General features: G+C 37.1%; 2 protein-coding genes across 5 annotated transcripts in view; one reads left to right on the top strand and one right to left on the bottom strand.

Annotated features, from left to right (window-relative positions):
* The window catches only part of PDE6C (phosphodiesterase 6C), a 28092-nt gene that overhangs the window by 9032 nt on the left and 842 nt on the right, over positions 1–18218 (bottom strand). For all 3 annotated transcript variants that reach the window (XM_064144703.1, XM_064144701.1, XM_064144702.1), the window contains exons 2-14: positions 8799–8951; positions 8594–8683; positions 8269–8409; positions 7623–7697; positions 7471–7535; positions 7300–7366; positions 6510–6557; positions 6166–6315; positions 5397–5540; positions 5238–5306; positions 2492–2638; positions 1940–2047; positions 1727–1836 (exon numbers count right to left, since the gene is read on the bottom strand). In XM_064144703.1, the coding sequence (XP_064000773.1) occupies positions 1727–1836; positions 1940–2047; positions 2492–2638; positions 5238–5306; positions 5397–5540; positions 6166–6315; positions 6510–6557; positions 7300–7366; positions 7471–7535; positions 7623–7697; positions 8269–8409; positions 8594–8683; positions 8799–8951 (1367 nt within the window). The remainder of the gene's footprint in view (positions 1–1726; positions 1837–1939; positions 2048–2491; positions 2639–5237; positions 5307–5396; positions 5541–6165; positions 6316–6509; positions 6558–7299; positions 7367–7470; positions 7536–7622; positions 7698–8268; positions 8410–8593; positions 8684–8798; positions 8952–18218) is intronic.
* The window catches only part of RBP4 (retinol binding protein 4), a 30331-nt gene continuing 14509 nt past the window's right edge, over positions 2397–18218 (top strand). Inside the window, exons 1-2 of one of the 2 annotated variants that reach the window (XM_064144711.1) lie at positions 2397–2625; positions 11729–11829. In XM_064144711.1, coding sequence (XP_064000781.1) covers positions 11741–11829 — 89 coding nt within the window. In that variant the 5' untranslated portion in view covers positions 2397–2625; positions 11729–11740. Of the gene's footprint in view, positions 2626–10118; positions 10180–11728; positions 11830–18218 lie in introns of those variants that run through there. The other variant, XM_064144710.1, reaches the window with a different exon arrangement.

Here is an 18218-nt window from a genome sequence, read left to right as displayed (position 1 = left end):
TCTAAAATAACAGCATAATGGAGTTTAATTCTTCTAACTCCCTTGGGTCCCTTCCCTCTCTCAAAATCACCATTTTACACATCCTGGCAGCTCAGATGTGTTCAGTCTCATTACAGAGTTCAAAGCATTCATCTGACATCAGGCTAAGCTTCAAGCAGTGGAAATTGCCCAGGGAGGTGGTGGAGGCACCGTCCCTGGAGGTGTTGAAGAAAAGACTGGGTGAGGCACTTAGTGCCATGGTCTAGTTGACTGGCTAGGGCTGGGGGATAGGTTGGACTGGATGATCTTGGAGGTCTCTTCCAACCTGGTTGATTATATGGTTCTATGGTTCTATGGGGGGAAGGGAGAAGTGTCCTGTCTACATAAGCTTCAGGTTGTTCTGCAGGTTTGGAAGTGTATTTTCCTTCTTTCTTTGGCTAATAATTCCATTCCTCAGATAACCCAAGGCGGATTTGGATAGCTGCATGCTACCTGTGTTTTCTGACTTGCGATTAGGACTGCTGTGGTAAAGCCTGGTGACATTTATAAATAGCTTTACTGCACGTGACCTCATGCAGAGGGCTTTCAGCTAGGGAAGACCACTGTATGAAGATTAAAAAAACCCTTTAAACTTATTTGGATGAGAGGCAGTCCACTGAATAAGAATCAATGTCTGTCATTCTCCTACGTCACCTGGAGAATCCCTGAGAATAATCAGAAAATCCCTTCGCGTCACTGCTCTGGCATGCAGGCTGAAATGCCTCTTCTGGGAGGACTATAGCCAGGGTCAGAGGAGGATGAATCACTCATACAAATGGTTGGAAGCTGTGCTCAGAAAATTGTGTTTGCAATCTTCTGCTATGTGTGACGTTTTGAGAAATCTCTGTTCTCCAACTAGCACACACAAGAAATATGCCCTAACAGGTTATTGTAAAAGGAAATGGTAGATTGCTCGTCCTTCAGGAGAAGAGTGGATCTCACTGTGATATTTAATGTAATAAAACAGTAAGTTTAAAATAAAATTAATTTTTACTGTCTTACAACAAGCATCTACTAATGAATATTGTTTCATAACAAAGAAAGGAAAATTTTCCAAGAAATCCTTAGAATATTTGCTCAGAACAAAAAGGAGCATGAATTGCAAAGCTTAACCTCATGATGTTAAGTCACTGGCGTGTGAACCAAGGGGCAGAACACAAGCTCTTTATCTTAGAATCCTGTATAAGGTGAGGAGATTACAACTCAGGAGAGATCCTGCAGTCAGTAACTGAGGGGGATGGGGAGAAAATCGAGCTAGTCAAATTAGATGGTATAAAACTGCAAAAAATAATGCATCTGAAATCCCATTTCACTCTAAGCTGTTGCTTGTCTATGCCACACCCTGATTCCCGCTCCAGAGAAGTGCTTATTCTCTGTCTTGAAGAAAAAGTAATTTAGTTTGGGCTTTAATTTACTTTTCTCATTTATTTGTGCCTTTATTGAGGCTCTGCTGCAATCCAAAGTAGTACTAGAGTTTTTAAAAGTAATTGCAAGTCCAGGAGATCCTTCTAGGATTCCACTTTTACTTTTTGTCTGTGTTTCAGCTGTCATGACAAATGCTTTGAGGCAGAAATCTTCCATAGGAAAGATGTTTATTCATGCCAGAAGAATATGGAATGTATACTTCTATTTTTGCAAAATTTGACATGTATTTTTAATTTGCCACTAACATTGCTACATATTCATATATTTGAGCATTTGTACTTACTTCATTTGGTACAAATTATTGGTCCCTCTGTGATCAATGTCATGGCAGAAAGCAGCAGCCACCATGGCAAAGGCTTCTAGATCAGTATAGTACTTCTTTATTTTGCCTGTCTGTATAAGAGAACAGACAATTCTGTGTACATTTCTGAATTTTCCAGTTGGAATTTAAAGTAAAATTTAATGATGCAAGTAAGGTTGGGATTAGCAACATTACCATCAGCAAAGTAAACATTGTTTGTCCCACATTGAATCCATGTCGCCAGTTATGGTAAGTGATATCTCGATAACCCTTCCTAACTGTGTACATCCATCTTGTAAGGACCTATTATGAACAAAAGTGATTAAGAATGCTGTTAATTGAAAAGTAGAAACAATGTGCAGTAGAACTTGCCTATTATTACAGTAATTTCATAGTACAGTACTTTGGTAAGAATTTAATCACTATAAAATTACTGGAATATACAATGAAGTTACAGGAATAATGGGCAAGTTCTATGAAAACAATTACTTTGCATTAAATTAGACATGGGCACAGCAAATTATTCTTATGTAAATGTATGTTGAATTAATTCCATAGCTCATACAATTTCAGGGTTAGTTTTAAATCTTTGTTACAAATATACAAATGCTTAATTAAGAATGGAAGATTGTTACTCATACCACTAATTTTGTAGTATTGCCTGCTTCTGCATGTAACTACCTATAGTCAGCTATTTGTCTTTGTTTATATTTATTTTAAGATAGAAGAAAAGAAAATAAATCAGACCTCAGCTGGGACTTTGAACTTTTCAACAACATTTATCTCAAAGAACAGTCGTATTCCACAAGTTATCAGGCCGTGTTCTGTAACAGGGAAGTCACTGAAGCGGAATTCATACAGTTCTAAATCTTTTGGATCAGGTAATTCTTCTTTCTGTTAGGACAAGTAAAAACAACATTTTTTTTCCTGGCAAGAACAAAATTGAAAAAAAAAACCAAAAAATTCTTCTCTGACTTCAGTAGAAATATTGCCTAGGGAAAGTGTTTACCATATCTTTCTTCAAAGACCTCAGGTTTCAGTACAAACTAACCTGTAGCAAGCTATGATTCACAATCATAATACTGCTGCCTTCTCAAAGGAGATAGGTGAAAGTCTTGGTGAGACACTGTTTATTCCTACTCTGAATTCCAACACAAATCTGTTGCAGCCATCTCACCATTTCCTTAGTTCAGAAATCTCAGGCCTTGGAGTAAAATCTACTATAAAATCTGGTATACTGATATAAAAATCACATGATTCTTCCATTTTTAGCCTGGTCTCAAGGTGTGAGTTCATCTTTTTTTTGGAAGCAAAATTATTCTTGTTAAGTGTTGTTCTTCCCTTTTGATTCTTAGGAATAGTGATTAATAGAGTGACCAAAAACCAGCCTGTCTAGAACAAAATATTTTTATGGTAGAATGAAGTATAGAAACAACACCTTTTTTTAATAACAGGAGGCTTGTTTGCATACCTACCTACCCACCCATAGCCTTGTATTCTCTTGAAGAATCTATAGGAAATCAGAGTCCTGTGTACTTTTTAATCTCTGGAATTGTAGTAGTTTGTTTCTACTCCACAACCAACTCACAAAATTAGTCTGTCTTACCTTGTCTCCTGTGACAGTGTTTCTTTGTCTGTTCTAGCCTACATTCACTTAATAGACAGACAACCCTGTAAGATTCATTTGGCACATGCAAGGTGAACTGGAGAATCCTAAAAAAGTCACAAATCTTGTTTCTGTCTGCTTGCAGTAGATTATTAACTGCTTGGCTCTTAATTTATCTCAATATATGCATAAAGTAAAATCTGTTAACAATTCTGCTGAAATTTACAGAGCATTTAGAATTCATGTTTTCTATTGGTTATTTCAAATACATTAATTTACTTTCCAGTGTTGGTGGAGATTCTGTCCTAGTAATGACCTTCCTGTAGTTCACAGCGGTCTATTCTGAACAGTCTTGACCACTGATGAAAATGAGAGAATATTCCAGAAGTAGGTAACTCTACAGATGCATAATCTTTCTTCATGCATTAAATTTCATTAGAAGCTGTGTGGATGCCATTCAGGGATTTTTCCTTCTCTGAAGGGCAGATACAGAGCTTAGACCAGCTTTTTTTTTTTTTCTTCTGAATAACCTCTACAAAACAGATACTAAATTCTAATGTGTATAAGATATGAAAGTTAAAGAGCCTGTATTAAATTTAAATTGCCTCTTTTATACATAGAGTCACATTAAATAGCCAAATTGGTAATGGGAGTATTACTGAAGGGCTCTGTAACACTTCTCATCTGTGTATCCCATAGTCTAAGGAGAATGGTATTATATATAAAGAATATGCCTCAGTCCAAACATACTTCAAGGAAGTCCAATTTGGCACAAAAAGCAGATTATATCCTCCATGGTAATATATAAAAGATCTCTGTTTTACAGATAAGGAAAAAAGTGACTGAGTGTATGCATATATTTCAATAAATAAAGCTGAAGATCCATGCTCTGATCTGAGGTCAAGGACAAGGAAACCTGGGGCAGTGGTGTTTTAAGACCCATTACTTTGTGAATCATTAGATCTAGAAACACCTGCTTTATCCCATTAGCTATCTGGGATTCCAGGTCCTATAATAGGATAAAGCATTTCATGTAGCCATGGCAGTGCAAAGATATCAGACCTTTGAATTTGTGACTCCACAGCATTGAGAGAACTCTTTTGGTTGCTTTTTTTGAGATTTAAACATTCCTACCAGTACTATGTTTCATATTTGGAGCCTAATCCATAGTAATCACTTGTTGCTCTACCAATACCTATATTTACCTATTATTTTTTGCAATCCTTCATGCAGCTAAATTAAATTTACTTTAAAAGGTATGTGAAGCTACATGTAGTCTGTTCATGTTTTGGGTTTCTTCCCACCACTTGTAAGCTGTGTGAGCATCTCTTCTGTGGCAGCCAGTAAAACCTTAATGCCATTGCCTTCTGGCATGCACCATGTACATAACTAAAAACAGTTTAATGAAACCTTTTCCTTGTGGCTATATCTACATTAGACCAAAAAGGCCACTCCCTTTCTAGATTGAAATACTTAGCCAGAGGACTTGCACAGTCTGGAAAAGAGACTGACTCATTTTGTTTGGTTTACTGGTAACAGAGTTCTGATTATGTCAAGTATGTTTCATCACTATTGAGTCACTGGTCACTGTCTTTGGACCTCTCTGCTAAAGGAAATGCAGAAAAGCATGTTTGCTGGCACATCATTGGGATAGAATGCTGCCCTGTAGGGAACAGTGGGATCTGCACGTATAAGAACTGAAGAGGCTGAAGATATGTTATTAAAACATCTCCATCTAGATAGCTTGTGGATCTGATAGGTAAAATCAATTGCATAAATCAAAGGTTTACTATATGCCACTTTTTCTATAGTGACAACATGCTACTATGTATAAACTATATACTACGATACAAACATGCCACCAGAATTTTCAGTTTAATGACTTACCAAAATCCTGATAAGATCCTTTTGATCACATTCTTCTATGCTATTTACGTTTAATTTCTCCTTGTATTTCTAAAAAGAAAAATCAATAAGAAATTCAGGGTTTGTGCAAATTCTTGACTTTTTTCTGCTTTAATTTTGTGGCTCAGAGCAGAAACTTACCAGTATAGATTCAACTTCAGAAGGGGTGGCCTTTGTCTGGTACATAAGCATTTCCTGAGCAATGTCTTTCCTGTTTTCAAGCTTGTTCATTTTGTCGTACGTGTCAGTATTTAAAACTGACCACCCCAGAAACTGTGTAAGAGTCTGGAACAAAGCCAAGCAAAGCAGAGATGACACCATGACAATAATATTGAAATGACAAATTGAACTTACTTTTCTTTCATTCCAGATTCTGGTAGTGCCCTTTGAAAAGGAAAGCTCTACTTGTTTAGAAGCCTTTGCCTTCCAGAAAGAGGTTTTGTTAGCACCTTGCAGCTTTTAATAACACTTGACTCAATCTAGTAACTAAGGGTCCATAGTCCCATTTTGTATACAGGACCTGGGGGCTTGTAAAGCTGAGTGGACTTGGACTTGAGTATCTTACCATGCCCAAGTGCATGTGATCTTGGACTCCTATGGTCACAGGCACAATATCTGTTGGCAAGCAGCATGCAAGATAACTAAAAGACACTGACCATCACTAACAAATCATTAAAATGGTTCCTGACATTTGTTCATTATTGGAATATAAATGATCTCTGATAAATTTTTAGGTTTATAAAGGGAAAAAAAATTCCTCATTCTTAACAAATTGCATAGAGAAGATAGACATTTGGGTAGATGCTAATTAGCCTATTTGAAAATTATTAGATGTTTTAAAATTACTTTTACAGTCATGTTTTTTTCATATCATATGGCTCCTTCAAGCCTCAAATCCTGTTAAACTTACTTCAGTGATCTGTTCATCATATTCATCAAAAGGTTTTCCATCTTTCCTGTTATAAAATGTTGCTACTCCCACAATTTCTTCTTTTTTGTTGACAATAGGCAATGACAGGACATTTTTGATCACCCATCCAGTTTCATCCACTGGTCCTTTCTGTAGGAAAGTCAAAGAAAAGGGGATGTATATTCTGTTTAAAGTAGTGATACAGCTATTGATATAGGCAGTGTAACACTAAGATCTGAGCTTCACAGACACAAGATAAATGTAATCAAGTGTGTCACTAATGAGTGGAAAGCATTAGCAGATTTTTCTACAATATCTCTAATTATTCACATTATTGGAATTACCTGGAATGAGAAATACTCATCTGCTGGTGCATTCATCATGTTACAAATCTACAGCAGAAAGAAAATGAAACATTGTTTAAATGAAATAAGGTGCACCAAGATTTGGCCTGATGCTTTAAAATGGCATTTTTATTTGCTAAACTAAACAGTGAGCACTCTAGCCAGCTACAGAAAATAAACCCTATTAAATTAGATGTGGTTATAACATCATTCTGGAGTGTTTGTAACAAAGTCCCTCATGTCTGGTGTCCCATCCTTCATAAGCATAATGGTTGAGAAAATAACTTCTGGTGATTCCCATAAACCAGGGAGGGATATAGAAAGAAATAACTGATAAAGGTTCTATTCTTGCTGCTGTTTAGAAAGTGCCAAAGGGTTGCTAACAATTGACACACATCACAGCTTTGAACTGTGGATATTGTCCGCTGTAATGGCTTAAGAGACGTGAAATAATTGAAGTTTTGAAACTGCGTATGTGATGAATTTCTTACTTTGACATTTTGTTGTGAGACTTAGCACACCTGGAAAGTGACATCAGGTGTGCACATCATTTCTCCAATGTCACCACAATCAGAGGGAAGTTCTCCTGATGTTCTGGCTGTTTGTGCTGGGGGCTTGTCTCCACCTACACTACTCATTCACATGCTTTCACTGGGAACCAATGACAAGGGAAGCACCGTGGCATTTTTGTAGAGGTCCCTGGTTGTGGGAATGACTAGGAGGTTTGTTCTCCAATCAGGAGGCCTGAAGGAAATTAAACTTTTAGTTCCTACTTCTACCATGAACTTACAAATCCATTTTCAGCAACATATGTCGGCAATCCACTGACAAGACACCAGTGGTCTGGTGGAGGTGACCTTTAGAGAAAGAATGAAATTAAATCACTTCTGCAATATTATTAAGCTCCCCCAGCAATATATTTAGCTGCCACATATTTGCAGGCTGCCAAAAGAATACTCACGGAATGACTTTGATTTCTTCTTTTCCATGTAAAATATAGTCAATGATTTTATAAAAGTTCACTTCCTAATAAAAAGAGAAGGACATGTAGGTGATCTGTATGACTTCAATGTCAAAACTAAGACTCATAAAAAGAAAATTTAATATCCTTACTCGTCCATCAGGTGTTTTGGGCCCTTTGTAAGGCTCTGCCTCCCCCAGCCGGATTGGCCACTCATCATAGAACTCCTGGGAAAAAACAATACACAGGGTTTAGCAAAAGGAAAAACAAGCAAAACAAAACACTTCTATGTTCATAGATAACTCAACATCTGTGGATAGCAATTTTATTTTTCCTTCTCCATAGCTGTGTTATGATAACATTTCAGACAGTAATAAGAAAACTTTGTTAAATTTATTCAGGCAAGAAATGTTTTCCAGTCAATTTCAGGCCAATCTGAAGCTTATCTCTGAACAGTGGCATAGCTTAATTATTGTTTTGGGAAGCAGGTGTTTATAAAGCAGTAATCAGACCTGCACTTCTCTCTTCTACCCTTTCTCACATGTAATCATTAATATGAAAATTTATTTCAGGATTAGCATTTATGTTCATTGTGGTTATATTCTTTGCAGAGGGCATTTTGCATGTGATTTTTGTACCGTGGCTATTATTATCCCAAAGGATTAGAAAGCATATAGTTTTGTGTCTTGGAGAGATATGCACTAGAAATAATGCAGATTGAGTGAATTAGAAGGATGGCTTTTATAACTTAAAGTTGAGAGTAGCACATTTGTAGCAAGTAGGTAGAATGATTGTTACCTTCTCTTTAGTCATATCCAGCAGGCCAACAGAGTATCTTTCACAATTCAAATATATTCGAATAGTATACAGTGCTTTGTGAAACTGACGTTCTATATCTGTTAGCTCTTCAAATACTTTGTTGGCAGACCACAAAAGCATCTATGTAGAATGGAAGAGAAAGGGGGTAAATGTTTACAACATGAAAATATGAACCCTAGGCATCCCAGAATAAAATGATAAGGTCCATTAGTATTACAAAATAATTTGCAGGAATATAAAATAGGGAGGATAATAATGGTTTCACACTGTAACTAAGTATTATCATCAAAACATTCTTCCATACCTGACTTTTTCTGGATTCAATATTGTAGAGATATGATGTATGATGATTTCTTAGGACCAAAGATATGAAATTGAGGTATTTTTTAAAGACCTAAAAATGGCAAAGAGCAAAAAATAAGACAAAAGCATAAAATCAAGAGGCAGATTCACTCAAACTACTTGTTGAGCTAACAGTGGTACTATTATGCAAAATCTAAGGTTATTACCTCTTCATCCTCTTTTGAGAACTCAGGGGCATTTAATTTGTTGAGTGCCATCACAACAGCAAGCACCTCCTTGCCCTGCATAATTGGGACTGCCAACATACTGACCGTTGTGTAGCCAGTTTTTTTGTCCATGAAATCAGAAAAGTGGTTGTTCTGAAAGCAAAGGGAAAAACAAATGACAACCAACCCATAAATGAAATACACATAACAGTTTCCAGCCCAAGAGCAAATGATCATTTAATCTGATAATTTGTTTGTAATGCTGTGAGTGCAGTTTCAGAGAGCAGTAAGTTAATATTATTAACTGAGTCTTATAAAGTTATATATACAAGATTAACTTAGGTACTGGTTATGAATATAGCTTCCAAAGCCAAGTTTTGTACAGTTGTTCATTAAAATGATGAGGAATTTGAGGAATTAAAAACATGGAAAAATCAAGAATAAAGGAGGGAGTAACGTGACTTTATGGCTACTTGAGAGTCTAATACATAGGGCTTGCATGTGAGTGAGTTACTTCAAAGCTGTGTTAGTATTTCTTGTTATTTAATTATTTCTGATGGTAACAATCATAAAACTGTTCCATCACACACTGTTTGAAACTACTGTCTGACCTGAAAGTATGTGGCTAAAAATGCTTCGAGTGGAGACATCCCAAGCAGGTATGCATCTCCCTGAGCTGTTTCTTACTCCTTCCAGTCTGACAGACCCCCATTTCTTCCTGCTCCCAGACCAACATGCTCTTCTGGTGAACTGGAGGATGTAGCATCAGGGATGTCAGGACACAGCACAGCTTTTGTTGGGTTTGTGATCATGTAGGAATGAGACCACAAGACTAATAAATGAGCCACAACTACCTACACCACCAATTGTACCCTTAAACTGGGTGCTGAGGAGGATTTAGTAAAAGCTATTATTTTCATTCTTTTATGTAAAAAGCACTGGGGAAAATAGTTAATGTTTCATTTCCTCTATGATAGAAATCCTTGGTGTTTCCTTTGAAATGTTTTAGTGTTCTATTTAGAAAAGGGACATGAAATTTCAGGGAAATCTGTTTGTCAGGGGTTGTTGTGTTTTGTAATGCTCTTGTGATAATATATCTAAATGAGCTAAGTTATGAGTTGGGGGACTGAAATCTCTCAGTATGTGCAGATAAAATAGCCAGACTGTCTGCACTGAGCCTTTTCTGTCCACTCACATCTGGCACTGCTAGCATGCCAGCGCCCAAACTTCTTTGAAGACATGACCACTTAAGTGCTGGTCTACACTCAATGACAGATTCTTCCTGCACTTCCTTTAACAAGTCTGCTTCAAATTTCTCAAGGTGATGAGCAGTTGATACTAAATGAGAATGTCAAGAGGCAGCAAGTGGCCTGTTGACCAGGTAAGGTCAGACTACATTCAACATCATGGACAGTCAAATCTCTAGATTTACACAGAATCAATTCTCTTAGCCTGTGCCATCCCCATAAATCACACTGAGAAGACTAAAAGGAAACAGTATGTTTTCTCTGTAGGTCAATATATCAGGCAGTATTTGGGTTTCCTGGAAAGTGTAGCCAATTTCAACTACATCACCCAGGTGAAGAAGGGATGCTTTCTCTATTTCTGTGACACTACCTCTGAGTTACTCTTTTCTGTTGTTTTTTTTTCAGAGAAAAGTATCAGGGGAATCTTACTTATCAGACATCCAGGGAAAATGCCAGTCAATTTGTCTATGTAAGAATCTAGTATTTTTCTGGAGTCTGCTAAGCAAGTATGCTATTGCATGGAAATATTTGATCTTCTCTAAGATGTATTGCCTTTTGACACAACCATTCTGATCTTGGGCTCCAGTAACAATTTCTGCAGTTCCAACAATAATCAGATAGATAAGCTGTTCATTTGTTTTGCAGTCCTTCTACCTCACCAAGAGCCTCTAGCATAATGGTGAGACACAGGTTTCTGGGTTTAGAGCAGTGTATGCTGCTGTGAAGGAATAAATAAAAATTCCAGACACTCCTGCATTTTTGAATACTTAAAAGAGACTTCTGTACATGAAGTGAGCTGAATCAGCAGGACACAGGTGCTGAGTCGTAAATGAGAGCCTGGAATGGGTTGCCCAGAGAGGTGGTTGAGGTCCCATCCTTGGAGGTGTTTAAGGCCAGCCTGATCCAGGGTAGGGTGTTCCTGCCCATGGCAGGGGGGTTGGAACTAGATGATCCTTGTGGTCCCTTCCAACCTTGACTGAGTCTATGATTCTAATAACTCCAGACTGAAGGTACAAGCAGTGGTGTATGAAATCTTTCAGAAGAAGCACTTTGGTCATACATTTTTTGCACAGGATAGGAAAAAAAATGTTACTAACAAAAAGTTCAGTAACCACAAGCCTTCCTGAGCTGTGCCTAGATAGTGAAATGCAGAAGGATATAAATACCTCACAACATATTGGCAACATTCCCACAGCATATACAAAAACTCCTGTTGCCTGTAATTTGCATATAGAAGCAAAACTTTGTGCTTAGATTTAGAGTTTGCTTTCCTAAATACTTTGCAGACATTTGCTAGGAGTGTAAAACCCTTATTTCCAATCAAGGTTTGCAAATATTTGCTCTTAAGAACATAAGAACCTCCTTTTATTTTCAAAGAAAATAATTTCTCATGATGTGTAGAAAATTATGTTCCTAGACAAATAAGCCAGAATTGTGCTCCTGCAGTACCAGAGCCTAAAGAGCAACTTGGTACTCTCTATGAATCTGGACACTTGTTTTAGTGAGTCTCATCCTATGAATCCAATCATCCTTTAGAGCAATGTTGTGAATTTACAGTTCTCACTTAAAAACATAAAATATGTTTGTTTTTTTTAATGCGGGAAAGTTGATCTGTTGATAACTTCTTAACTGCAGCACATTTGCAAACATTTTCTACTACCTCAATTTTGTTTTTTTCTGCAGAGGTATCCTAAGATGTGTAACATGTCCTGGATTTGCACTAAGCTGGCACCACCATACAGAAGGGGAAAACGAGAATGCCTCTTTGTGTTCACCTTTTTGTGGTAGGTGAGAGAAAGCAGTTGAAAGGGATCTCTTTGCATATCTGAGTTCCTTTTGTGGGATGGATGTGTTTTTCTAAATCTCTTTTTATCCATTTTTGAAGGCCTTATTTCTTTCATGATTAGTTCTTCACTGGCTGATTTTAGATATCCCACAATTCTTTAAGCAAACTATGCAAACAATCTCTGCCAAAGTTTCTAACCTTTCACAGACTTTATTCTAGGCCAAGCTTAAAAAAACAATTAAGACCATCTTTCTAATACTGAATCATCCTACAGCCTTTGATAAAAAATGTACATCTCCCAATTAAAAATGTTATCTTAGCATTTGCTACCCTGTTCTCCAGAACACCAAGCTAAGCCTTGGACATTTCTGATGAGATTAACAACAAAAATGCAGCCTGAGGCAAATGAGTTTGATGCCAAAGTCTGCAGTGTAAATTATTTGTTGAGTGTAAATTTGGTTAAAAAATGCAAAAAAAACCTATTATAAGGAATGAGATTGTGTAACCCCTGTTAATTTGCTAATTTGGTTCCATTGCATATGCAAAAGTATATAGTTTATACAATTGCAGGGAAGACAGAGAAATGGGGAAGTGTGAAAAGCAGCTCAAAACTAAAGATTAAGGTAACAAGGATCCTTCTTCCCTGTTCAGCCAGTCAGGGTGGAGATTCACTGCTGTGGCTGATTACAGGCAATAAGAGCAGCAGCTCAAAGTTGTTAGTACAGAGACTGCTGCCTACTCCATTTTGAGCTTGGTCAAGTGCCTCAAATATCACAGTTAAGAAGCAATAAGACTTAATCCCACAGCTAAGGTGGTAGTACCAAGAGAGCAGAGGCCTCTTCTTCACCTCTTTCCTCTTATAAAGCACAGTGGAAGAATAGCTTTCTGGGACCCCCTGTATTTATAACTCCTTTCATCAATATTGGGCTGGAGGTTCTAGGTTAGAGAGATGAGTTCAGACAAAATACATCATCCTTTAGGTATGTGATGACCAGGAGTGGGTCTGGAGCCACTACTGCAACAGGTTGAGATACTGCAACCACAGGAACCTCTGAATTCAAGAGCTGATGTCACACTCATCATTATCCCACATTTCACTGCACCTTTTTTATATGCTTTTGATTTCCTTTCTGGTAGCCATGCAGTATTCTCTCATCATCCTCATATTTTGTTCTCCCACTGATTGTCTTGCATTGTCTCAAGTTTTTCAGACTTTTTACTACTGAGTAGGTTGCATTGGAGTGCTATATTGCTTCATTGCTTCTTTCTTTCTGCTTATTGTAATTTGAATTAAGAAATGTTTTTGATTCATAATGATATAATTGTGTACCAACAGAAAAGAAAAGCTGTCTCCCATCAGCTAGAAAGAAGTCAACCAATTAGCTAAATGAGTTGGCCATTCATGAGGTCACACTGAAAGAATCATGTATTGTCAGGGATATAAGAGTTGCATTTTGACATGTAACTTACTAGGGTTACAGAATAGATGGACTTTGAGCTCATGAGGGTTCTGAAACTGCATCAAGTGAAAATTAACAGCATTTGGGAGCTCAGCTTTTCAGTCATATCACTAAAATACCTGCTTTTTATTTGCTTTTTATTTGAGTAGTGGCTATTTAGAAACCTCTAAAATTTTATTCTGTATTATCTTACTTAAATATTTTTTTCACATAAACAAGAAAATTAAAAGGGAAAATTTAATTTTCTTTTTTAATGTTATTTTTTTTTCTTCAGTTTTGGGAGCTTGCCTTTTAACACAAATTAATTCAAGGAAAAAATTAAAGGCTTGGATTTTAATTCTGGAATGCATGATACTAGAAACTTGTTCCTGTGTTAAAATATTTTCTTGTAAGTTGACTGAATCTTTGTCTTTATAACAGGTTGGAACTTTTTTTTTCCCAGTTAGTAATTACTATATTGAGTATGAGTTTATGACAATCTGGTTTTTATTATCAGAATGATAAAATGGAGGAGCAGACATGCAAGTTCTTCCTGGGCAAAAGGCAACCTCTCCCTTTCTCTCCACTTTTAGTTTTTCTTGGGATCAGTTTCTCTATTCACTGTTTTCCAGATACCTCGGAAGGCAGTACTTCTGTAGCATTGTGTATCTTTGCTCCCATTACTTTTCACCTTATCAACTCCTGAGTTCACTTCTCAAGAATTTCTCTCTACAATTATTTTGACAATCTTCCTCTGGCCTTTTGAACCTTTGTTAAGACACTTTGCCCTGCGGCTGTGTTGGATAGTTACATTTCTTCTTCAAGGTCACATTATGAGGGGACTAGCAGTATTAAAACCACAAGAACTGAGACATCTTACTAGCAAGTGACTGCCCTGCAACCAGCTCCACCACAAAGCAACTCAATTCTTTGCATTTTCAGGGCAACCAGCTGTGTCATTAACCATCTTGCTGTCTCCTGTGCTTTCCCACTTCACATTTTTCAGATGCATGTGCCTGATTCCAGCAGCGTGTTCTTGCCCTAGAAGGGCATCTAAGATTTATCACCTAGTCCCAGCACCACTGCTGTGTGTTACCAGAGCAACTGTTTACATACAGTCAGCTGGACAACAGTTCAGTGTCCAGGTCTCTTCACTGCCACATAGCAATCTGAACCACTGAGCTGCAGAACCAAGCTTCCCTTTACTCTTTTCTCTCCTTTCTTCAAAAAATATTTATTTTGTGGGTTTGTGTAGATTCAACAAAAGGGATGGGCTGTCTCTTCTTCCTCGTTCCTGGAGTCTGGGGATTGGCACATTCCCGCAAATATCAAACTCCTGTCACTTCGGATAGGCCTGAAATTAAGTCTCTCCCACCCTTGCATTAAAACAAAGTAGAGTTCCCACAAAAAAAGCCCTCATGCAAACAAGCTGGATGGCCTTACAAAACTATGAGACAAGTACATGCAACTAGAAGATGTGATTAAATTGTTCTGTGTCACAGTTTCCAGTAGTTAAATTAGATGCCACAATGATCACTGCTCTGAGTGCTTAATCTGAACATCTCCATGGTCTGCTGTTTCTTCACTTTAGTAGGGGTGTCTGAAAATGAGGGTTTGTTACTTCATCATTAGAACATTTCAGGCCCTTTATAGATCTAATCTAAATGCCTTCACTTCTTTTGATGCATTTATATGATTTTATACTCTGCTATAGCCAGGAATATTACTTATTGAATTAACATTCATTTAAATCTTTGTTTTCAAGTATCTCTGGATTAAAAGGAATAAAGCAATAATTTAACTACATGATGGATTAAAGCAAATGCATATAGTCTTTTTTATTGGTTCTTGCTGGTTGAGAATGAAAGATTTTGATTCCCTAGAAGACATGGTCCTTGTTTATCTATTTCTTAGTTTTATTTGTATATAATGCCTTAACAAAATGTAGAAGATAATGTACTCTGTCTGTTATCAGTTAACATTTAAAGAATACTAATGGGCATACCAAATATTATGCAATCTATTACTTTTGTCTGGAATATTTGAGTCATGACCTCTGCCAGACCTTGAGAATAATGTGAGGCAAATTATTAGAGTAGTGGTCCTGCCTGGCCTCCTATTTCTCACTATTGTTAAATCCTGGATTAAATGCTATTAGCTCTTGCAGTCAACAGGTCCATAATCTTGTCGGGGTAGACTGCTCTGGCTACTAAGTTAATTATGGAAGGTCTGTATCTTTCCCTCTGCTTTTCTTTTCTGAAGCATTAGTCAGGATGAGGAGCTTCCTCACGTTTATTGGTACCTTTCCAAATTGAAGGAGAAGATAATCTCTAAAGAACTGACCACCAGGCACTAAAAGTGGAGTTCTTCTCTTTTTTTTTTAACTATTTATTGCTATTGTGGTCTTTCATTGCATTCAGTCATGTTACAAAGGGGTGGTAAATGGAAGCATGAAAATGTCCCACTGTGAGTTTTTTAATGTTGTCATGTATTTAGGACTTAAAAAAACCACTATGCTGTTTGGATGTGGATTGTGTCAACAATAGAAATTGGATATGACGTCTTTAAAGTACTTGTGCTGGTTTGAGGCTAATTGGAATATTTTAATGAGAGAAATTAGATCGTTGGTTGTAAAAAGAAAATAATCATTAAGTCTATATCATACATTGGTTTACTGAAAGAGATAAAAAGCCAGAATGTAAATAATTTGTCCCTATTTGTTCTGGGATGCTGCTTCTCTTCACTTCTCCATCACTCCATTCTAATATCTTCCACTAACCAGATAACAAGTTATCTTTGCTGGTTGTTTTGGTTTCTGTCTGGGAAGGAAGACAGAGAGAGGCTTTGAGCCCCTTCTGGACAGTTTCTTTGTCCAGGAGGGAATTTGGATTCTTGTATTATTTCTAAATTGTATATAATTGTAAATACTTGTAAATATATTGTGTATATATGCTTGTAAAAATTGCTTTGCTGTAAATATAGCTTCATCTTACTTCCAAGCCATCTGAGCTTGTCTGGTAAACTTCAATAGTGAGGGGGGTGGAAAGTTCCTATCCCACCACAGTACTGTATAGGCATCTAGAATTGTTCATTGTACATTTTGTATTCTGACAAGGCAGTAGAGGTAAAATTTCTCTCTGGCTTAACTGTGATTGTAATGTTTTGCTCAGGATTTGGGCAGCAGAAAATGTAGCTAGACTGAAGTGCATACAAAGTGAGGTGAAAAGTAATGATCCTTTCAAAACCATGATCAAGGCTTCAATGACTATTTCTGCTGAGATGAACTTATTATATTTCTTTTAAAAGGTACTGACTAAAGCTGAAGTTCTGCATTCCTTATGAAGAGTCTGGCGACAGTGGGAACTTTGCCTGTGTAAGGAGTGTAGATTTATGCACTTGAGTTTTTGTACAAATAGAATGGAAATTGAGACAATTTGGAGACCTTCAGGGTTGTTTTTAAATACCAGATTTTGATTATGAAGGAGTCTCTGGAAGTTTTGCAATTAACTTATAAAATATCAATGCTTTGATGTCATTTCTTTACCAAATGTGGAATAATGGCAACATGGTTTAAATGCATTTCTAAGTGTGGGCCTAATGGCACAGACCTCATTAACAGTAAGCAAGTAAATGGATGCCTAAGTAAAGATTACCCTAGAGTGATTGATTAATAGCTGGATTGATATTCAGCCAACATGAATTAATTTATGAGTGCAATATGTGTAACTAGAAGGATTGGACTGGCAGAAAGGTTCTCTTATTTAAGCATCATCAAATTAAGTTTGCCACAACATTTTGAACAAATCTGAGTGCAAACGCAGAAATATTTGGGCAGCCTTGCTCTGGGCACCTCTCACATAATGACATTAAGGAGCAGTGCAGTGTCTGATAGAAGGCACATCTTTCTTGATCCTCCTGATCTTTTCTCATGTAATCAGCCTTATGAATTTAGAAGGATTATCCTCCAATCTCCCCATGCGGTGGTAAGGGGCAGTGAATCACATGCTTCTTGTCAGCAGCTATCGAAGAAAGCATCTCAGGGGGCAGTTAAATACATCAAATCATTTGTTTCCTCAAATAAGTCATTGTCCTCTTTGCTCCTGTTGTTCTTACTTACACACCTGAGGTAGTTTACGATATAATGGAATGTTCTTTTCACATACCAGCACATTTTCTTTTGTTCCAGGGCTTTAAAAGTAGTGCTTTATTTCTTTATGTCTGACAACTTCTAACAAGATAAAATACATTACTTTTTGTTTACCTCTTGGAAAACATAGATAATTGCTGTGTATAAAGACTTTTCTTATTTCCCTTGAGCTTAGGACACAGAGGTGTTTTCCACCTCCAGAATGGCCCAGAATGTTAAAACTGCTGTACAGAAAATGCTGAGAAGCCTGAATGTCACCTGGTATAATTACCTTACCACCATTTGACTATGCTGACATTTTCCGTGTAACACTAGAAAGAAATGAAGCTGTCACCATTTGATGACACAAGGTTAGCTATCTTTAAAGAAATCTACAATAATGAAAGCATGTTTGTTTCACAGCATCAGAGGATATTAGGGGTTGGAAGGGACCCAAGGAGATCATGGAATCCAGCCTGTGTATTGCAGAGCAATTTCTAAAGAAGTTCTCATGCATGTTAAATTTCTGTTAGGTCACTCATCATTTCATGTAGCAACTTTACTAATGCATACCACCCCCAAAGCTAAAGGAAAATTATCCCATGGAAACACAACAGAAATTCTGAAAATGTGAGAGCAGCTCTGGCTCATTAATCTCCTTCTATAGATGGTTCTGAACAAAAGCCCCGGACCTGGATAGACATCCTCAAAAATGAAGTTGTTTGAAGCTGAACATAACCGTTAACATGATTTTCAGCTTGCTTTATTCACATAGTTGTAAGGAAGCATCCTCATTACAAAATTTGCTAATTAATTGTATTC

The sequence above is a fragment of the Pogoniulus pusillus genome, chromosome 6 (genome assembly GCF_015220805.1).
Source record: "Pogoniulus pusillus isolate bPogPus1 chromosome 6, bPogPus1.pri, whole genome shotgun sequence".
NCBI classification, from domain to species: Eukaryota; Metazoa; Chordata; class Aves; order Piciformes; family Lybiidae; genus Pogoniulus; species Pogoniulus pusillus.
This window is presented reverse-complemented; position numbering and strand designations above follow the sequence as displayed.